This window comes from Tilletiaria anomala (assembly GCF_000711695.1).
Source record: "Tilletiaria anomala UBC 951 chromosome Unknown K437scaffold_16, whole genome shotgun sequence".
Classification (NCBI taxonomy): Eukaryota; Fungi; Basidiomycota; class Exobasidiomycetes; order Georgefischeriales; family Tilletiariaceae; genus Tilletiaria; species Tilletiaria anomala.
This window is the reverse complement of record NW_013547006.1, coordinates 192,996-212,544: the sequence shown is the minus strand read 5'-3', so window position 1 is coordinate 212,544 and position 19,549 is coordinate 192,996. Positions and strand designations below refer to the sequence as shown.

The 19,549-nt window shown below is 56.2% G+C and overlaps 8 protein-coding genes across 8 annotated transcripts; 6 read left to right on the top strand and 2 right to left on the bottom strand.

Moving 5' to 3' along the window:
* Positions 1–831: 831 nt before the first annotated feature.
* On the top strand, positions 832–1,395 carry K437DRAFT_267112 (uncharacterized protein; the record flags this gene model as incomplete). Its single annotated transcript, XM_013389329.1, has 3 exons — positions 832–1,020; positions 1,100–1,296; positions 1,371–1,395. 3 exons carry the CDS (start codon positions 832–834, stop codon positions 1,393–1,395), a joined length of 411 nt encoding a protein of 136 aa, XP_013244783.1.
* A 1,189-nt stretch (positions 1,396–2,584) lies between these two features.
* K437DRAFT_254866 (CNDP dipeptidase) lies at positions 2,585–4,775 on the top strand. The gene is made up of 7 exons (XM_013389328.1): positions 2,585–3,023; positions 3,124–3,849; positions 3,928–3,996; positions 4,063–4,130; positions 4,215–4,325; positions 4,428–4,496; positions 4,593–4,775. The coding sequence occupies exons 1-7, from the start codon at positions 2,708–2,710 to the stop codon at positions 4,665–4,667; spliced, it is 1,434 nt and encodes a 477-aa protein (XP_013244782.1). The 5' UTR covers positions 2,585–2,707; the 3' UTR covers positions 4,668–4,775.
* Positions 4,776–5,399: 624 nt separating this feature from the next.
* Positions 5,400–6,883, top strand: K437DRAFT_254865 (DUF125-domain-containing protein). The gene is made up of 3 exons (XM_013389327.1): positions 5,400–5,785; positions 5,869–6,007; positions 6,097–6,883. Exons 1-3 carry the CDS (start codon positions 5,475–5,477, stop codon positions 6,709–6,711), a joined length of 1,065 nt encoding a protein of 354 aa, XP_013244781.1. The 5' UTR covers positions 5,400–5,474; the 3' UTR covers positions 6,712–6,883.
* A 47-nt stretch (positions 6,884–6,930) lies between these two features.
* On the bottom strand, positions 6,931–8,071 carry K437DRAFT_267109 (MAS20-domain-containing protein; the record flags this gene model as incomplete). Its single annotated transcript, XM_013389326.1, has 2 exons — positions 6,931–7,855; positions 8,004–8,071. The coding sequence occupies 2 exons, from the start codon at positions 8,069–8,071 to the stop codon at positions 6,931–6,933; spliced, it is 993 nt and encodes a 330-aa protein (XP_013244780.1).
* Positions 8,072–8,439: 368 nt separating this feature from the next.
* Positions 8,440–12,125, top strand: K437DRAFT_254863 (uncharacterized protein). Its single transcript, XM_013389325.1, has 4 exons — positions 8,440–8,880; positions 8,940–10,862; positions 10,944–11,686; positions 11,783–12,125. Exons 1-4 carry the CDS (start codon positions 8,619–8,621, stop codon positions 11,915–11,917), a joined length of 3,063 nt encoding a protein of 1,020 aa, XP_013244779.1. The 5' UTR covers positions 8,440–8,618; the 3' UTR covers positions 11,918–12,125.
* A 376-nt stretch (positions 12,126–12,501) lies between these two features.
* K437DRAFT_254861 (mitochondrial carrier) lies at positions 12,502–14,439 on the top strand. Its single transcript, XM_013389324.1, has 6 exons — positions 12,502–12,865; positions 13,018–13,098; positions 13,183–13,289; positions 13,367–13,374; positions 13,471–14,070; positions 14,162–14,439. The coding sequence occupies exons 1-6, from the start codon at positions 12,710–12,712 to the stop codon at positions 14,212–14,214; spliced, it is 1,005 nt and encodes a 334-aa protein (XP_013244778.1). The 5' UTR covers positions 12,502–12,709; the 3' UTR covers positions 14,215–14,439.
* Positions 14,440–14,763: 324 nt separating this feature from the next.
* Positions 14,764–15,569, bottom strand: K437DRAFT_51899 (uncharacterized protein). Its single transcript, XM_013389323.1, has 3 exons — positions 15,402–15,569; positions 15,045–15,330; positions 14,764–14,939 (listed from the first exon to the last, which is right to left on the bottom strand). Exons 1-3 carry the CDS (start codon positions 15,410–15,412, stop codon positions 14,871–14,873), a joined length of 366 nt encoding a protein of 121 aa, XP_013244777.1. The 5' UTR covers positions 15,413–15,569; the 3' UTR covers positions 14,764–14,870.
* A 2,690-nt stretch (positions 15,570–18,259) lies between these two features.
* Positions 18,260–18,481, top strand: K437DRAFT_221519 (uncharacterized protein; the record flags this gene model as incomplete). Its single annotated transcript, XM_013389322.1, has 1 exon — positions 18,260–18,481. A coding segment is annotated over one exon (222 nt), but the record flags the coding sequence as incomplete, so codon positions are not given.
* Positions 18,482–19,549: the final 1,068 nt, after the last annotated feature.

The window sequence follows — 19,549 nt, the reverse complement described above, 5'->3', positions numbered from 1 at the left end:
GAGCCCCGGTATCGGATTCTCCGGCCATTCACCACGCTTCACTGACAGGCTGACGGCTTCGGCAGTACTTCGGGCGACCCAGCGACTGACCATGATGAACACCCGAACAGTGGCCCCTAGTGGCACCCACGCTTCGGATCCGACGACTGATCACCCTCGAATTTTGCGAAGCTAACTACATACCTGCGTTTTTGTGGGTGGAGAGCTGGTAGTCTGGTCTTTGGAAGCTCCCTGATCTTCCAGACGCTGAACTCTGTGATAATCTGGGACACATTCGCATTTCGTTCACCCGATATACAGTCAGACCAGTTCGCCAGAGGTCACTTCTCTTTGGCTTGGGCTCCTGATTTTGAAAGCGTGGCATGTGTCACCTGTCATAGTCCCTCCGAACTTGCACCATCGGCAAGCCGATAACCATCGACCATTCCTTGATAACCGGCTCAATTTCTTCAGGTTTGGCAGCGGCTGGCCCGTCTCACGTTGTAGGGTGTGTAGGTGAAGCATAGGTTACTTTTTGCCTCACACTCTCTTTCCTGTTCGGGCTCCTCCCCAGCGTGTCTACCTGCTTCCATGCCCCACGAACTCGTTACCAGAACTTCGGATAATGCGCTCGATATTCGATTCAAAATCTTTTCAAAAAGAGAATTTTACATGCTCCTTCATCTGGCAGAAGCGGGTTCGTCTTTGCCTCCGACGGCTGCTTAGGCGTTTATCAACTTAAGTGGATATATAAAGACGCTCGCGCTTGCGTATCGAGATGGCGTGTTTGCAACTCATCGACTATTCCTCCTGCTCATTCGCTTGTGCCACCTGCTTCACGAGCCTTGCATAATGCTCACTTCCATGAAGAACCTCGCGCTAGCCCTCTTGGCTTTCACGGCTATGGGGAGTGTCCTCGCTGCGCCTATTCCTGCCTCCGACGTCCAGCTGGAGAAGCGTTCCTACAGTGGGCGTGCAACCTACTACAATGTCGGCAAAGGCGCGTGTGGCTGGCGCAACAGTAACTCACAACACGTTGCGGTTAGTACATTGACCGACCGTGGAGAGGGCAATGTCGGCCCCCGCTGGTGCTGACGCTTCGCTCCACCATCGTTTCCAGGCCCTGAACCGCAGTCAATACGGGAATGTTAACGCCAAGAGCTCATGGTGCGGGAAGACCATCGAGATCAAGAACAAGCGCAATGGCAAGGTCGTCAGCGCAAGGATCGTTGACGCCTGCCCGGACTGCAAACATGGGTCGCTGGACTTGTCGCCTTCGCTGTTTTCTCAGCTGAATAACGGGAACATGGATGACGGGTGAGCACCGTGCAACTTGAACCAGCTCTGTGCATCAATGTGGTTGACACGCTCGCTTGCTCGCCTTCCAACAGCGTTTTCCCGATCTCCTGGAACTAAAAATTCTCTCGATGCCGCTTGACCCGAGCTTTCCTCACTTCAGCAGGACGCAAAACCCGTGCTGCTCGGCCCTGTATCCCTATACAATTCGTCTACGCCCTTTTCTCTTTGTATCATAGCGCTTCCTATTGTTAGTGTACGTATTCGATGGATGAATACGAGCGGTCTGTTAGCACAGCAAGCTCACTCGCACCGTGTCGAGCCTCGAGTTTATATGTGCGCCACCCATCCTCATTCCACGGGCCGTCTGCGTCCATATCTCCAGTGTGGCGCGACACACTTCTTGCTTGATCGGAATCTGGCCTCCTGGAGTTCTTGAATCGGTTCCTCGACTAGTTGCATGTGCTTTTTAGTGTCAAGCTTCGGATTGACAGCATAATCGACGAGCTTCCAGCCTTAGAGGGGCTTCAGGAATAGATAACGTCATGTTCGCAGCAGATTGGGGATGTACAGACTTGAGCACAAAGGACGAGGCTTGTCGATGCGGGAAACGGAGGAAATAGAGGTACTAATTAATATTCTTCCCAATTCTGCTCTTCCAAAAATCTTTTATAGATTCAACTAACGACCACGACGGATGCTTGGGTTGGTTGGTTCGTTCGTCGCACTTCCGTTGTACGTCAGGCTGTGAACAGATTGAGTCGCGTGCCTATTATCCCTGCCCTCGTAAAGTACCTCTGCACCGCCGGGTTTTGACCTGCTGTGAGCGTTGATGGTCGCAAAAAACCCGTGATCGAAACCCAAATACCGATGTTCATCATTTGCCTCCCTTTCTGGATCGAACCCGAAAGGTTGATGCTTGCTTGTGACCGGTTGGAGAGAAGTTGATTGCCTGTACGAAGATCCAGCTTGTCGGTGACTTTAAGTGCATGTTAGCACCATTATGTAATACAGGTTTAATCTGGAAGGAAGTGATAAAACTTCAATCACTGTTGCAGTGCCCAAAAGCTGGGGCATGGCTATATAGTAATAGGTCGAGTGAAGAACCCACCAAGGTTAGAAGGGGGTGATGAAGACAGTCGAGATAACGCCGACGCTCGAGCCAGGCAACTTCCTAGAACAAATAGTTACCGAAGATCGTTGCCCCGTTGCTGGCTACGCTCCCTTGGCACTAACAGAGTCTCGATAGGGAGTGAACGCCACATTGGCTGAGGCGTGAAGACTTCTGGCTTCCAGCAAACTTCTTCAGCTGTAGCCGTCGATGATCAACACTCTTCTAAGACACACCCTTTACACCACAACTGAAGAAGGGCCAAGGTACTTGATACAGCTACAGAGGAATCCGCACCCATTGCCACCAAATCCACACAAAATGGCTACCCCCGAGCAACAGAAATTCGCCACACAGATCGACGCCAACCAGCAGGCGTTGATTGCCCGTCTGGCCGAGGCGGTCGCCATCCCGTCTGTATCGGGTGATGCGCGGTACCGCAAGGCATGCTTTGACATGGCTGATTGGCTGCTCGCCAGCTTGACCAAGCTGGGCGCCAAGGGAGAGCTCAGGCCGCTGGGCAAGCAGAACCTCGAGGGCCAACAGATCGAGCTCCCACCTGTGATCCTGGCGGACTACGGCAACGACCCCAAGAAGAAGACAATCTTGGTCTACGGACACTACGACGTGCAGCCTGGTGAGTTGGGGCTACGTTCCTACTCGAAGCAGGTTCATTTTGTAGCATCCTGACGCATACACGCTTCTTGCCCTGCTTTCTGCGTTCTGCCGCCAATTAGCACTCAAGAGTGACGGATGGGAGCATGAGCCATTCAAGCTGACTTTCGACGAAAAGAGCGGCCGCATGTATGGACGAGGCTCGACCGATGACAAGGGGCCCATTCTGGGTTGGATCAACGTCATCGAGGCGCACCAGCAGGTTGGTGTTGACCTACCCGTCAACTTGAAGATCTGTTTCGAAGGTATGGAGGAGTCCGGCAGTGTCGGCCTAGACGACCTGGTGGAGAAAGAGAAAGATGCTTTCTTCAAGGGCATCGATGCCATCTGTATCTCGGACAACTACTGGCTTGGCACAAAGAAGCCGTGCCTGACACACGGTCTGCGCGGTATCCAATACTTCAAGCTGGCCATCAACGGTCCCGGCGCAGACTTGCACTCGGGCGTCTTTGGCGGAGTCGTGCACGAGCCTATGACGGACCTGTTCGCGATCATGTCCAAGCTTGTCACGCCGCAGGGCAAGATTCTCATCCCTGGTATCAACGAGCTCGTCGCGCCGCTGACGGACGAGGAGAAGAAGCGGTACGACGTGATGGAGTTCCAGATCAGCGACATTGACGAGGCAACCGGCAGCCAGACGGCCATCAGCGACGAGAAACAGCAGGTGCTCATGGGCAGGATGCGCTACCCTAGCTTGTCCCTGCACGGCATTGAGGGTGCCTTCTCTGAGCCTGGCACAAAGACGGTTATTCCCAGCCGCGTCGTTGGCAAGTTCAGCGTCCGACTTGGTGAGTCTACGTTTGCAGTGTTCGGTGCGTCATGTTGCCCGAGTGTTCCGAATTGACATAGTCCTATTCGGTCTGCAGTACCTGACATGACCCCCGAGAAGGTCGTGGAGGTCGTGGAGAAGTACATCAATGAAGAGTGGAAGAAGCGTAAGTGCCTGCCATCGTTGTACTAGTTATATGTGGTCGCGACCTTGACGTCACTCCCGCGAGTAGTCGGCTCCAAGAACACTATGCGCCTCGATGCCGAGCCCGGTGGAAAGCCATGGTTGGCAGACCCGAACGTAAGTGATGTCGTCGCCGCTTTGAACGGTTCTCTCGGGGTTGAGCGTTCCAAATCGGGCTGACTCTGCCCCGCACTTTTGCAGCACTACAACTACCGCGCTGCTTCCAAGGCGACCGAGACGGTCTACGGCGTCAAGCCTGACTTGACGCGTGAGGGAGGTAGCATTCCTGTTTCGTTGACGTTCTCGGAGATTGTAAGTGCTCTGCAATGTGCACAGCTCGTATTGGCTTCTGTGCGTTACTGACCATCGCATTGCTCCCGCCTTTTCTGTTACGTTTCCTTTACGATCAAACAGCTCGGCAAGAATCTGTTGCTCCTTCCGATGGGTCGCTCGAACGACGGCGCTCACTCGATCAATGAGAAGGTGGGTCGACCTTTTTGCCTTGCGTTCCCCTCAACCCATAGAGTGAACACTGACCAAACCCTTGATACATCCCCACTGATTCTTTCTCTCTCACAGCTGGACATTTCCAACTACATTAAAGGCACACAGCTGCTCGGGCTGTACCTGCACGAAGTTGCTAACGCCGCGTAGATGTGTTCTTGTATTGAAGCCCTCTTGTCATGTGCTAGCAGACACTCATGCCTCGCGAGCTGGCCATGCCTGCATCCTCACTGAATCGCCCTATCTACGTTTGTAAGATCTACGTCAAGCCCCAACTAACTACCTTGACCAATGGAACAGCCAGTTTGGACTGTTGTGAGGACATAATGGAACACGTGACCATGCTTTCAACCCTGCCGCGACATGGCTGCTCCCTTGTTATGGCTCGGGTGGAGTATGGTGTATGCGGTGCATGGTGCTCAGACTCATGTGAATCTAGCCATTATCCCTCTCTGCCCTACAGTGCCTCTCCACCTCTCCCCATTCCTCTGCTCTCGCAATAGGACGACATCGGGTTTGTATTAGTAAGCTGGTCGCAGTGACTGTTGCAGTACCAGGCGCCGTGCAACCCGTTTGTTGGAAGTCGCCGATGGCGGATCCGAGGTGAACCTTTCTTTTATAAAAACTCTTCACGGCCGAAAGAAAAATGGTTCGAACCGAAGGGGTGGTCAGCACATTCATTGAGACAGCTGCAAGCGGTTTGAGTACAGCGGCCCAGTATCTCACCTATTATGCGGCCTTCTGTTGCCTTTTTTTCACAGAACGCCGCCCGCACGCCGTCCAAACGTCACCAAAGCTCACCACCCAGGCCAGAGCCGGGAGACTGAATGTGATGTTACGCTCTCTCCTTTCCAATCTTCTCCATTCTCTATCGCTCTCTCTCACGTCTGACCTCTACGGTAAATTCGACTCCCTTTTCAAGCTCTTCGTGCGAAGGAACTTCCACACTAGCCCATCATGCCATGCGCGAAACCGTGCGCAAACTGCGCTTGCGCTGGATCTGCCCCCGAATCGGACTCCGCAGCCGCCATCACCCCAAAGGCGACGCTGCACTATGATGCGACCGGTGCATCGCAACCGCTTCCTGCACGTTCCAACAGGAGTATCAAGGACGAGCGCACGCCGCTGCTCTGGGAGACGTCGGCGCCCGTGGCAGGGACAGCGTCGCAAGACGTCGAAGGTCGCCCGCTGGTGCGATGCGATCGGCACTCCAGACACGGGGTCTGCTGCAGGGAGCTGAAGGGCACGGACGATCGATCACTTATTTCGTAAGATGGATTTGCACTCCTCGCTCAGGCCTTTTTGTGTCCGCCTCTCTCACACAAAATTCCTTCATTTCGCTTCGCGACAGACCTGACACTATCCGCGACTATATCATCGGACTGAGCGATGGCCTCACAGTTCCCTTTGCGCTAACAGCGGGTCTCTCATCCGTTGGCTCGTCACGGTTGGTCGTCATCGCAGGCTTGGCAGAGCTGATCGCCGGAGCAGTGAGCACTGCACTAGGGCTAAGATTGAATGACTCCGGCTGACACCTTACTGCTCGATCTTCAACAACTTTCTGCTCATACATTGCCAGGTCAGCATGGGTATTGGCGGCTTCCTTTCCGCACAAGCAGAGGGCGAGCACTACAAGCACCAAGAGCGGTCCACGGCTGAACGCGTAGCGCGCAGCTGCGACGGTGAAATTGTCAGCGAAGTGCTCGAAATTCTTCAGCCGTACGGCGTCCCCGACGAGCTCGCCGGCAAAGTCGCTTCTGCATTGCAGCAAGCCGAGGCGCGCAAGCAGCAGCAAATGCAACAGGAACAAATACAAAGAGTGCCAGTGGAGGAGCTTGCTTCGCACGGCCTCACGCCCTTTTTGCTACGCCTAGGGCAGGGGCTAGAGCCCGTCTCGCCGTTGCGCAGCCTCCAATCCGCCGTCAACATCGGTGCAGGCTACGCCGTAGGCGGCATCATCCCGTTGGCGCCGTACATGATCTTCGAGGAGGTGCGCGAGGCGCTGTACGCCAGCATCGTCATCACTGCCATCGTGCTGTTGCTCTTTGGCGTCGTCAAGCACCGCCTCACAGGTGGCAGGATGAGCGTCAAGGCGTACGCTTGGTCCGCCCTCACCACGCTCGCCGTTGGCGGCATGGCCGCTGCGTCCAGCTGGGCGATCGTACGTGCTTTGGAAGGTCCGGAAAGGGTCTGAGAAGAGGAGCGTCGAAGGAAGCGAGCAATGGGAAAGGTCGTTGAGTCAAGGGAGGGATTTGAGGGCATGGGGAAGCAGTCAAGGAGGGATCTATCATTCGCATCGTCAACAGAACAATTAGTTGCGAATATCTTGTTGTCTTGTATTGAGGATGGCCTTGCAATGTTGGTGCTATTCTTGTGCTGCCACATTCCATCACCCTTTTCCTGTCCTTGCTTTTCACTCTTGGTCATTCGATTCCGATTCGGATCCGGACGGGGCTTGCGAGGGGGAGCTGCCAAAGCCAAAGTGGACAGAATCCGCCTTTGGTGTGGGTGCAGGCATGTCCTCAGCTGCACTGCTAGCACCGCCAGTAGGAGCAGCAGCGCTGCCGCTGCCGTCGCCAGCAGTCGGGCACAGGGACGTCGCGGAGAGCGTGTCCCACTCTGGTGACGAGGTGTGACTGGATGAGAGGCCGCTTGTGGAGCTTGCTGTAGGTGCCACAGAAGTGATGGTGTTGGAGGACGCGATCTGGTTGCCCTCATCGCTGGCGGAGCCGAGGCCTGGAGCAGCGTCGGGGGATGCCGACTCTGTCGCTGGTGGAGCGGCAGCTGCCGCGCTACCCGTCGGCGCGTCGTCGTCCACCTCCTCGAGCTTGTATGCAGCGCCTCGGGATCCAGAATCATCGGAAGCAGCTGCAGCGGCGAGGCCCATTGCTGCGAACGGGTTCGCACTGAGAGCGCCTGCGCCGCCGATTCCGCCCTCCGCTCCAGCATCCTTGGCAACCATCTTGAAAATGAGCTCCAGCACTGCTTCTGGGACGGTCTTCTGGTAGATCATCATCAGCTCGAGCGGCTGGGGGTACACCTTGAGCGCTCGGAAGAAGGCGGTTGCAGCGTCCAGGTGGCGGTCCTTGCCCAGGGCAAAGAGCGTCTCGCCAATGGAGACCTGTTCCATAAAGTAGGACTCGCGGGAAGCTTGGTCCTTCGGGATGCGCCCGTCGGCCTCCATCGCGTGCGTCGATGCGACCGCCGCAGCGATCGCCGTGTCAGATTGCGAGGCGGATGCAGCAGCCTTGCGCGCCTCGGCCTTCATCATACGCTTGTAGTCCTTCCCGAGTGATTTGCGGAAGGTGGCATCGTTACGTCGGCGATAATCAAAGTAGCTGCGACCAGCATCGCCGTGAGCATGTCCGTGTCAGTTGAAAGAGAAATAAGGAAAACAAGGAAAATGGAAGGCTGCATGGCTTTGAAAGCAGACATAGCTGCGTAGCGTATGCCGTGATGCGAACCAGCGCAGATCGAAGCACTCACGCTGCATATCCGATCAGGGCGGTCACCAGGGTGACGCCGCTGATGGTGGCGATGGTTGATGTCCGCATGGTATAAGCTCTTCGTCTCGTTCTGCTCTTGCGGGGTAACAGGCAGACTGCTCGTGCTACGTCGAATGTTGTTGTCTGCAAGTGGCAACATTCAAAAGGAAGTCGAGACTGCCAGCTTTGAGGACAGCCGACGAAGAGATGGAAGCACAGGTTGCGTTTGCTCGTTGCTTGCTCCTTGGAGCGGAAGCTTGACTACTATTTTATTATTGCACAGTCAAGGAAGCTGGTTCCGCCCTGACGTCGTGCGGCGTCCCGCCTTCCGACAGGTTTGCACTTGGCCCTTGCCAGGTCAGTTTCGCAAGGACGGGTCCTCAGTCTGATGTAATACTATTTGATGCGCGGTTCATTCTGACGGGTTGCGGCTGAAGCATCGATGTCCGAGTGGTGTTGACCGCGCAGTCCTCTTCGGCTTTGCTGGAGCACCCTCCGTCGATCCTCGGCGCTGAGACAAAAGCCTGCGAGCTTGGGGGATTCAAGTGCGCTCGCTCAAGCGTGCTGCCAGGGTGCTCGAGGAGCAACAGCGGCTTGAGACGCCACGTCTGTTACCATGTCTGCACCGTCCGGCAGTGCGGCTACCTCCGGCCTGTCGAGAGGCTGGTGCGATGTCTCCCACGAAGCGCAAACGGCCAGGCCGTCTGCTACACAGTCCAACATGGACAAGCACAGCTTTGAAGCCATCGTCGCACGGATCGACGGTCTCCGGGATCCACAAGATGAGCTCAAGCTGACCCCGCTCCGCGCGCATTACCTCAAAAAGGCTCTTGTCAAGCTGCAGGTTCAAAAGGAGGTGCTACTGCTTAGCCGTCCAGGTGAGCCTGCAACTGATCTCGGCTCGCCGCACGTTCATTGACGATGCAGATACGCTCAGATGCACTGTCCACGCTCGGCCCGCCGTTCAGGCCATCGGCGCAAGCCCGGACGACGGATTTACCGATTATGCGCTACCTCTTTCATCACTTCGTCCTGACCTTCCCCTTTCTTCGCTCCGCCCCGCCGAACTTCTTCGCCGACAAGGTGCAGGTCTTCTTCGATCGCTTCCTCGAGCGCAACATCTCTGGAAGCGACGATCGCGAGGAGACCAGCAAGCGGCGCAAGATCGGCAACAAGATCGAAAAATACATCGTCCTGCTTTTTGGAAGTGCCGTGCATGTCAAGCCGGACGGCGCAGATGGAAAGGCAGGCGAAGAGGTGATCCGCATAGCAGAGGCGGATCGAAAGCGGATCGCCGAGGCCGAGCTGCGCATGAAGGCAGTCGCGGCAGGCAACCGTCGCTCAGGGCAATTCGACGTAGATGTCGTGTCCGTGCGCGCCATCACCATGAAAGGCCGGCTACGCTCCAAGATTCATGAAGAGTTCATCATCCGGTCGCGGACGACCGTGGACAACAAGCGGACAGATGTTTTTGTCAGTCGACGCTATGGCGACTTTGTCCGGCTGGCAGATACCCTGCGTCTCGAGTTCCCTGATGAAGACATACGGCCACCGCCTACAAAAGATCGCTCAAAGGTCGAGTTTCGACAGCGGAGTTTGAATGCCTCTCCGATGGCGCCAGCATCGGTCAACTCGTCCAATGCTGCTTCACCTGCTATGAACATGGTCGACTTGGGAGCATCACAGGCGCCAGCGCCGGTCCAGGTCAGCGACAATATGCCAATAGCGCGTGAAAAGAATCGCTTGACGCTCCGCGCGTACCTGCAATCGCTACTGGCAGTTCCAGCCCTCGCAGATAGCCGGATGATGGAGGACTTCTTGACGCGTGATCCTACCTCTCTGACTGAGGAGGAGCGCAAGGATGCTGCCCTCCGTCAGGAGCTTGATGCAGTGCGGGAGGAAGAAGCGGCACGCTTTGCAGAGGAAAGCAACAAGCGTGTCGCTGCGCTGCAAGAGCATCTGGCCAAGTTCAAGACGGATCTCATCCGCTCGGATGGACTGAGCCGCATCTTTGGCACGATCAAGGCCACGCCGAGCATGTACGACCTGCCGCAAGAATACCTCGCGCTGATCGCCTGGGCGCGCATCTCTACGGCCAGCACGCTCTTCCACATGTTCATGGGCAGTGACACGTCCTCTGAACTTTTCGCGCGCCTCAAGCGCGTGCACGGCCTGATGCCGTACTTTATGATGCGCGGCATCCTGCGTATCAGCAACCCGATCGCCATGATCCGCGGCGGGCTCGATCTCTTCCTCGCGCAGCCGTTTGGGAAGAAGAGTCTCATCCAACGCATGTTCAGCAGCGGGCTGCAGGAGGATGTCAAGGAGCTCTCGGGCCTTTGCGCGGCAGTAGAGGAAAAAGTAGCGGACGAACTGCTGTGTTCGAAGGTGTATGCTTTTATCGAGCTGCCGCAGGAGTTGCAGAGCCGACTGCGTAAGACGGCCGCAGACGAGCGCCTAGATCTCATCACTGTCATTCTCCGCAGCGTCGAGTGTGGAGAGCAGCTGCATGCCGTCCAGATCGACCGGGTCGTGCGAGCGAGCCGGTCGTACGAGGTGTACAAGGCATACCGCGCCGGCCTCGCCGAGGACGAAGAGGACGAAGGGCCGCAGAGTGAGGATGCGTGGCTTTACGAAGACCTGCATGTCCTCCTGCGCTGTGGCACGCGCCTGCGCGACAAGGAGCAGATGATCGAGCTCATCTTTGAAGGCGTCACCGCCGACCTACTCAAGGACATCATCACCATCTTCTACAGCCCGCTGGCGCAGGTGTACAAGGCTGCAAACATCTCGGACAGCCTGGTGGATCTCCAGAGTTTCATCGACGACCTCATCCGTACGATCGAGACGCATGAAGAACGTGAGCGCTGATGCTGCGAGCAGAAGCAGGAGATTCTTGCATAAATGTTGAGCTGAACTGCCTTTTTTCCTTTTTCCTCAGTGAGCTACACGAATCCCCAGGCAACGGTGCAAGTATTCATTGACTTGGTCGCCCGTCATGAGGCGCGCTTCTACAACTTCGTGCATCAGGTGCACTCCAAGGGCTCCGGTTTGTTCGACGGCCTGATGCACTGGATTGAGCTCTTCATCAACTTTGTACGCGGCAGCGGGACGAGCGCCAATGTCGGCGAGCGACGTGGGATCGGTGCGGTCGATCTGGACATCTGCCTGCCCGCCGGCGCTGAGGCACGCAAGAAGGCGATGGACGAGATCGATCTGCTCGTCGTGTATGCGTACCGCCAGAAGCTGCTGCGCGAGATCAAGCTACGCAGGCGGCTCGCGGAGAAGGAGGTCGAGGCGGCGGCGGACCGCTTGCTCAATAAAGGCCCGCGTGCCAGTGCCGGCCTCGGAAGCGACGCGGCGTTCGTCGAGGCCGTCGTTGACAACCTCGGCATCGGCGACATGTTTACGGGCGAGATGGAGGATGTGGAGGCGGAGGTGGAGGATGAGGACGAGGAGGATGAGGACGAAAGAGCCGAGAGCATTACTCCACGTCATCGCCATAATAGCGATTCGGACTTGGGACACGGTGCTCATGGCAGTGGATGGGCGCCGCGTGTGCACAGCGGTGACGAGGAGCCGAGTGGAAGCAGCTCAGCGCGCAAACAGACATCGCTATCTGCGAAGCCGGTGCCTCCTGAGCTTGTTTTGATTCCGGAGATGCTGCCGACTTTCATCGAGATGGTGAGTGCCGACACGTCTGTCCTCTGCCTTTGTTCAGCGACCTCGGCAGCACGCTCACGTGTCGTTCTCTCTTGTCCTTCCCCCACATTCACAAAGGTGCGCCCGCTGCTGCGTCCGGCGCGGACAGCGAACGGGACGGTGCAACGCGGCAACAGCTACGACTTCTTCCTCAACGCCGACACCTCCATCCCACTTCTTGATGCTCAGATGCAGAACGCCCATCTCGGGTAGGACGCGCAGCGGCAAGGCTGGTCCAATTAGCTCTGGGGCGCCGACGCAAACACCAACACGCAGGTACCGCACTTATGCAATACCCTACGCATGTGCTAGACATGACTACAGGCGTTTACGCTAGAATTGGTATTCCCTTGATGTTACGGACACTGTAGACGCAATTTTCTGCTCATCAACTATCTCAGCTCCCTCCGCCAGTCGCAATCAATGTAGATGTATGCATACTGCTGTCCTTTGGGTACCTTGCCCGCGTGACCAAAGCGCGATCAACAGTCGATGCGGGGAAGGACTGATGGAAGACGGAAGAGTATAGATGGATGCAGCCGTCCGTTACAAAAGCCAACCCTCATGTTGAGAGTGAGAGTCGCGGAAGTCGGAACGAATCGCGCAGCTTGCGCACGCGCCACGCCAGTCTTCGGCGGTTGTCGGGTGTGCAATTGCAATCCTTATGGGAGAGCAAGGAAATTTTGGCGCGTGGGGGTCCCAGCAGAGAAAAGCGAACAGAGTGCTGGCAAGGCAAAAGATGGCTTTGACTCTTCCATCGACACAGACGGAAACTCGCAATGGGCGAACTTCTTCATCGACCCTCTCCCTCCTCTCCGCCCGCACACGTCCCGTCGTCCATCCTTTGGCACAGCATATCTTACTCTGTCGGACCTTGAGCAGGTCTCGCCCCATCGCCGCCACCCTCACGCGCACAGGCAACCTTACAGTCCTTTTCTACGGGACCAATCATCAGTGGAGCCAGCCCATCTGATCTCAAGTGCACACCCTCGCTCACTCCCAATCATGTTCCAATCACCACTCTTCGCGCAGCTCAACAGGCCCAGCGCCAGCGCCGGCACCAGCGCCAGCTACCCCATTCGCGCCCCACTCGAGGCCGCTAAGTCGGGCCCTCAGGGCATCGACCTGTACTCCCGCTTTGCCCTCGCCGGTGCCATTGGCGTGAGTATACTACCCTCCCTCCACGGCGACAGTCGTTCGCATGGTAGCTTCAAAAGACGGCCATCAGTCGTTATCGGCGCTACGGAACAGATCTGCAGCGATCGTGCAAACCCTCTTGCTGACACGCATCTTCCTTTCCTTCCTGGGAATAGTGCGCCATCACCCACGGTGCTCTGACCCCGGTTGATGTCGTTAAGACTCGCATTCAGCTTGAGCCGGAGGTGTACAACAAGGTAGGTCCTCGACCCGTCAAAACTTATGAATCAGTCTCGCCTAAGGCTAACAGACGCGCTCGAACCGGAATTGGCACCCACCAGGGTATGATCACCGCATTCCGGCAAGTCGTCGCCAAGGAGGGCTCTGGTGCCCTCCTCACTGGTTTCGGCCCGACCGCCATGGGTTACTTTATTCAGGGAGCATTCAAGTGAGTGGTACCTAGTGATGTCGTTGATCATTGCACACGTGACTGACAGCGGTCTCTCTTTGGTTTTCCTTATCTAGGTTCGGAGGTGTGTTTTCGTATTTGCACGATACGCGAACTGCTTCAGCATGGCCGATTGACTGACGAGTTTCCCGATGATATTTTTGCGCGCACTTTCTTGCAGGATACGAGCTGTTCAAGAAGCAAATCATTGACATCGTAGGCTACGAAACAGCCCGGGAAAACCGAACGGCCGTCTACCTGGGTGCCTCTGCCATCGCCGAGTTCTTTGCCGACATTGCCCTCTGCCCACTCGAGGCGACCCGTATCCGTCTTGTCTCGCAGCCTGGCTTCGCAACCGGTCTCGTTGGCGGCTTCACCAAGATCGCCAAGCAAGAGGGTCTTGGTGGCTTCTACGCCGGTTTCGGCCCGATCCTGTTCAAGCAGGTTCCGTACACGATGGCCAAGTTTGCAGTGTTCGAGGTGGCCTTTGAGCAACTCGTCAAGGCGACCGGCAAGCCCAAGGAGGCACTGTCGTCAGGCACTATCACGACGCTTAACCTGACGGGTGGTGTCATTGCGGGTCTCGCCGCCGCCTTCATCTCGCAGCCAGCTGACACGCTGCTGTCGAAGATCAACAAGACCCAGGCCAAGCCAGGCGAGACGACCACTGGCCGCCTGATCAGCATGGCCCGTCAGCTCGGCGTCAAGGGCCTCTTCGGTGGCCTCGGCGCCCGTTTCGTCATGATCGGTACCCTCACCGCCGGTCAATTCGCAATCTACGGTGAGTTACCAAAGCGTTCCTGTTTACCAAGCTACTCGTGCTCGTCGTGCTGATGGGTTGCGTCACTGTTCCTCCTTTTGCGTCTCTACAGGTGACATCAAGAAGGCTCTTGGTGCCACGCAGGGTGTTGACATTGCGAAGTAAGCGGCTCTTTTTCCGTTTCGAGCAGGAGCTCGAGCGCTTGCCAGTGACTTGGGGTAGGAAGGATGACAAGCGAGAGACTGGGTACATACTTCCAGACGAACCTCCTACCGTTTGCCGCCGGGACCCTGCATATAGAGGTATAGCAAGAATCATGATTGAGGTGCTTCACGCAGCTCGTCTTTGTGTACCGGCCCCGCTCTCGCCTCTCTTGTTGCTTTGTCCACTTTCCATCTTTATGCTTCGCTTCGTGCGTACATACTTTGTGCACCTACTGGAGACAGGATATCCCAGTTCTTGGCGATGCCAGGCGTCAGCGACTGCTCTGGTTGAACCGAAGCGGAGTGTGATTCTCGATTCGGAAGAGGTGGATCCGATGTCTGCTCGTCAGGCTGTAGTCCTTTCCGACACATCGACTCGTGTCATCAATGCTGCTTATCGGTAATCGAAGCGTTGACAACATGTGAGGCTGGCTGTTTGGCTCTGAGGATCTAACTCTTGAGTTTGTTGAGGCTCGCCTCGACAAACATGACGTCCCAGCGAGGGGTATTCGATTCTGTCTCTTGTCTGCAGAGCACCGTGCGGACATATTCGGCTTGATGTCCTGCACTTTGCGTCACGACAACAGGAAGTCGCAAATCTGGCACCGGAGACAGCGACTACGAAGTAAAAGAGCCGCATGTATGCCTCATCCCGGCGATCATGTAGGTACATGATGAAGGTTCTCTCTACAGGAAGAGAAATGGCAACCAACATGGGGCGGGGGTATGTACAGACAGCAATGATCATTTTATCGATCCCTCGATAGTCGATACCAGTATGTATTCACCCACGTTGAGCTTTCGGGTGTCCAACATGCTCACCCATGTATGCTTTGCTGGAACAAGGTGCTCTCTGCAAAGTTGCACGGCGTCATGGACACGACTGCGGCGGCCTTTCTCGTCTCTTGTACATCTTGTCTGCAATCTGTCGACCAGGGAGGAAGAATTTGTGGAAACAGATTGTAGTTGGAAGGGCAACCAGTGAGAGATATCGTGGCCGGTGAGGCTCTGGCCTGTGTTTGTGTAAGCCTGTGCAACTCTGCAAGATGGTGAAGCCGTGATGAGAGAGCGGGCAGCGCTGGGTAGCGTTGTCGTCCACAGTCAGCGTCTCCAACATGACTCATATCAAAACTGTTCAAGGCTGTTCACGGTACCAGCATTTAGCCATTCGCCAGACCGGCCAGAGCTGTGTATCTTTCCTCTGGAAACGTTTGTTCACGGTCTGGCAACAGACTATATCCCAGCCTTCTCTCTCCCTCACTCCATCTCACACTGAATCTCACAAGAACCCGCATCGAGCGTTCGCTTCGTCCACACTCTCTGCCACGTCTGCCTTCAATATTATGTAATCTTCTGCATTCCCCGTGGGGAATCGCGATGGAAGCTGAAGCACCTCGCTGGTCAATAGAAATGTCGCTTTTAGGAAGCGAGCGACACGCATTCGGGGCACCCACTGATGATCACCCCACTCCAAGCCCAAGGAACGCTTGCTCATGAGCCAGGTCTGTTAGTGCCCAGGCGTCTTTCAGGTCGCAGTAGCGGATATGCACGTCATACATACATCCTTGGTACCAGGTACGCGCTCCAACGGGACGAGGAGGGTTCCTCTGTCGAGGAGTGAGAATCTGGGGTCTACATCAGTTCCATTCACTATTTTTTGTACGCACACGTCAGAACTCAGAAATACTGTATTTCTCTCACACAGTGTCCATTATCTCGCATTGACGCAGTCTGCGGTTTGATGTGAAAGAGGCCAAAAGCAGACACAACAAAGTTTCCGATAAGGGCTTCTGGACTTTGGGTCTACCCCTGCCTACCTTTTGCAGTGGGGTTAAGCAAGGTTCATTGAACGGAAGCAGCCGCACGCCATGAGAACGTATTCTGGACTTGCAGTAGCACAAAGGGTAAACCCCGCAACTCTGGTGCTCTCATTACTCAAGGGGGTGCGATGGCACCATTGTCACGGAAGTCGAAACGAATTCCCTGGAGCTGGAACGTATCGACGACCTTTGACAGGGCTATAGCGGCAAGGCAAGGCAATTTGCCACATGCTCGCATATTAACGCACATTCACGCCGTTTTTACTATGCTATTTGCAGCTGCTGTTCGCCTGTGTTCGCAGGTATTCCAGCAGGTTCTAACGCCCACAGTGCGCCGCTAGTCTTGTCCGTTGTCATGTCTTCGCTGAACCTGAGTTAGCCTTCATTATGCAACTGCGTCCAAGTGCGCGCCAATACCTGTGGGGCGGACGGCCTCGGTGAACAAGCGGGGGCGCCGGGATGGGTGGGGTGGGTTTGTGGAAGAGGAGCCGAGTTTGCCGCGTGTGATTCAATCGGTTGCGTGAGAGGCAATTGGGTTAGCCGGTCAGTGCGCTGTGGTGGCCAGCGCACTGGTCACTCACCTACAAATACAAACTCGTGCATCCATACATACAAACACTTAACTGCGACATGTATTTTGTGACAAGCCTTTGTCACGCTGGCCGCAGGAAAGAAAAAGCCACCGAAGTTCGAAAGAAGAAACTTGTGCAATTGTGCGATTCGCCACTCACGCCACCCACGCCACCCTCTTTCTGACAGTTTGCGGTACCGCTCACGTCAAAAGCGCGGGGGTGGCTCAGCCCTCGGGGGAAAGAGAACCACGAGAAACTAGAAAGAATCACGCGAAACTTTCAGTTCTGGACCGTGAAGAGAAAGCGAGCTTCTCGGTAGCTGCTTCTGCAATCTCAAGAGATGATTTCTTCATTTTCTATTGTGAGACGATTCTGCATTCTCCAGCAACGACCGAGGTGTGTGGAGTTTGTGCAGTGTGCGTGACCAGTGGGAATGCAGCATACATACTGTCGCAACTGGCGCCCGGTTTTCTCCGCAGACTTGACAGATCCCCCTTCCCACCCGCCCACAAGCACGAGGTGGCGGCTGGCACGTGCTGGGGGCCTGGGGCCTGTGGAGTGTGGGCTAGCGACTCCTTCCTGGCGGTGACATGCTCTCTCTGACTTTTGCATCTGCCTTCCTTCGCTTGCCCCCCAGGCTCGAGTCTGCTCCTTGTGTCATGATGCACGTCGACATCGATTGCGGTTGGCTGTTGGCACCTTGGTTTCATTTAGAGTCAGAGCAGACGACAAAAAAAGAACAGAAGCCAATTGAAATTGAATGGATTGATTGCTCCCTATCTGAAAGAGGAGGCTCTTTCCCTTCGCTCTTCTCTGTGGGGTTTCAACTACTCTGCCTGGCTGGCTGGCGAAAGTGATCCAAAACTGCTTTAGGTGGATTGATTACCGGGCACTGCTGCAGTACATACGTAGATAGTAGAGAGTGCCCGTCCGCATAGAGCGCCTGGCGGATTCCAACCTGCGACATTTTTTTTCCATCTTTCTCGCGCGGCTCTCTCTCTTTTTCCCCCCGGGTCCCCCACGATAGCCCCAGCCTCACCCATGTCTCGCCATTCTATCGCTGCCTGGTCTATTTCAACTTCCTTCATTGGAACTTCATCACGACCCGACCGCCCTCGAAGCGATCATCCTGTGTCTTTGGTGGGAGAAGAAGGAAAGAGGTGAGTATGTGGCGGAGGTGGGTGAGGGTGAGCCTTGTTGGCTGATGCTTATCTTGGCACACATGCACATCGCCGTCGCCAGCTCTTTCCGAACCGAGCCCTGCCGAGTGAAATGCGTGCAGCCAAAGTTTGAAGGCAGGCAGACCTTTGGCCTTCTCCAATCCTCCTCTTCCTCCTTCTTGCAAAGAAGCGATCCTCCACCGTCGTTAGCCAACCTGCTCCCCACATCAGAGCGAGCATCCAGGTCATTAGCACAAGCAGGGCATCGTGCATTCTCCCTTCGCGCAGAAACACGCGAGTGCGCGCGCAAGGTGTTGGAGACGGCATCAATCGCCGTTTCCCTTTGATCCTATCCGACGCCATCGATAGCGTCTACAGATACAAATATGGCGGACGGATCAAAAGCTCACGAGCCATTGGCCTCGGCTGCCGATCCTTCAGCGGCGAGCAATGCGATGGCAGCTGCGGCGGCAGCAGCTGCAGCGCAGCAGCAGGACAAGTCGCAGATTCCGCGGCCTTACAAGTGCCCACTGTGCCCGCGTGCTTTCTATCGCCTCGAGCATCAGACGCGGCACATTCGCACGCATACAGGCGAGAAACCGCACGCTTGCACACATCCCGGCTGCGAAAAACGCTTTAGCCGCAGCGACGAGCTGACGCGTCATGTCCGCATCCACACGAACCCAAAGAAGGGCGCACATTCACATACCACTGCGGCAGCCCTTGCCTCTTCGGCGAACGAAAGGAGCAAGGAAAAGGGGCGCGTTAGAGGCAAGGCTGCAGCAACAGGCCACAGCAAACGCTCCACCTCAAAGTGGCAAGTCGGAAGCATGGGCGATGATGACGACGACGAGGAGGGTGGGAACGACGATGAGGAGGATGAGGTTAAGGATGAAGACGAAGACGCAGATGCGGACGACTCGGACGAGGACATGCCGCTCCATGTCTTGCCTCCGTCGGCCATCGCTGGTGGCCACGCAGCGCATCCATCAGCTGCAGGTGCAACGATGGCCTATAGCAATCCACACTACGCCGCCGGGTACTACCAAGCCGGTGCTGCGCCCGGCGCACCTGCTCATCATGGCGTGCGCTATCAAGCTCCAGCTTCAGCGTCGGCGTATTATGGCGTACCCATACCACATGGCTCGCAGCAGCAGCAGCTTCACCACCACCACCCTCCTACCTCGCATGCACCTCCCATGTCCGCGCTGGCCATGCTTGCAAACGACGAGCTGACCGAGATGCAGCACCGTGCTGCTGCTACGGGAGCAGGTTCTGGTTACGTAGATGCGTACGGCAGGCCCATTCCGCCACCTCCGCCTGCGCACCACTACGCTCATCACCCTCGTGCGCCTCATCACCATCAAGCAGCAGCAGCAGCAGGTCACGCTTCTCCGTACGGCACAAGCCCCGTGTACACCACGTACCCTCCTACACAGCCATCAGCACCAACCACTGCCGGCAGCCCCTCGGCCGCCGCTAGTCTCGACGGCAGGGGCGAGTCGCCGCCGCAGTGCGACCACGGCGATTGCCATCGCAAGTACAACGACCGCATCGCCTCGGCGCTTCGCACGAATTTTCGTGATGAACTAGGAGCACGGTACCGCAGCGGCGGCGTAGGAGGACCATCCGCACCTGCACCCCTTCATGCTCCATCCGCATCATCATCAGGCGCAGGACCCATTGCTGCAGCAGTAGGCGGGGGTGGCTCATCTTCCGCCGCTTCCTCTTCCACTACCTCTTCC

What these genes read in the sequence shown, in the direction of transcription:
- K437DRAFT_254863 (XM_013389325.1), top strand. Translation starts at nt 8,619, where the DNA reads ATGTCTGCACCGTCCGGCAGTGCGGCTACCTCCGGCCTGTCGAGAGGC. An exon ending in GCTACTGCTTAGCCGTCCAG is followed by an intron (nt 8,881 to 8,939) that starts GTGAGCCTGCAA and finishes AGATACGCTCAG; the next exon opens with ATGCACTGTCCACGCTCGGC. An exon ending in TGCCGACTTTCATCGAGATG is followed by an intron (nt 11,687 to 11,782) that starts GTGAGTGCCGAC and finishes ACATTCACAAAG; the next exon opens with GTGCGCCCGCTGCTGCGTCC.
- K437DRAFT_254865 (XM_013389327.1), top strand. Translation starts at nt 5,475, where the DNA reads ATGCCATGCGCGAAACCGTGCGCAAACTGCGCTTGCGCTGGATCTGCC. An exon ending in GACGATCGATCACTTATTTC is followed by an intron (nt 5,786 to 5,868) that starts GTAAGATGGATT and finishes GCTTCGCGACAG; the next exon opens with ACCTGACACTATCCGCGACT. An exon ending in CAGAGCTGATCGCCGGAGCA is followed by an intron (nt 6,008 to 6,096) that starts GTGAGCACTGCA and finishes ATACATTGCCAG; the next exon opens with GTCAGCATGGGTATTGGCGG.
- K437DRAFT_51899 (XM_013389323.1), bottom strand. An exon ending in TGGACACCCGAAAGCTCAAC is followed by an intron (nt 14,940 to 15,044) that starts GTGGGTGAATAC and finishes CTCTTCCTGTAG; the next exon opens with AGAGAACCTTCATCATGTAC.
- K437DRAFT_254861 (XM_013389324.1), top strand. Translation starts at nt 12,710, where the DNA reads ATGTTCCAATCACCACTCTTCGCGCAGCTCAACAGGCCCAGCGCCAGC. An exon ending in CCCTCGCCGGTGCCATTGGC is followed by an intron (nt 12,866 to 13,017) that starts GTGAGTATACTA and finishes TCCTGGGAATAG; the next exon opens with TGCGCCATCACCCACGGTGC. An exon ending in CGGTCAATTCGCAATCTACG is followed by an intron (nt 14,071 to 14,161) that starts GTGAGTTACCAA and finishes GCGTCTCTACAG; the next exon opens with GTGACATCAAGAAGGCTCTT.
- K437DRAFT_254866 (XM_013389328.1), top strand. Translation starts at nt 2,708, where the DNA reads ATGGCTACCCCCGAGCAACAGAAATTCGCCACACAGATCGACGCCAAC. An exon ending in ACACTACGACGTGCAGCCTG is followed by an intron (nt 3,024 to 3,123) that starts GTGAGTTGGGGC and finishes GCCGCCAATTAG; the next exon opens with CACTCAAGAGTGACGGATGG. An exon ending in CAATGAAGAGTGGAAGAAGC is followed by an intron (nt 3,997 to 4,062) that starts GTAAGTGCCTGC and finishes TCCCGCGAGTAG; the next exon opens with TCGGCTCCAAGAACACTATG.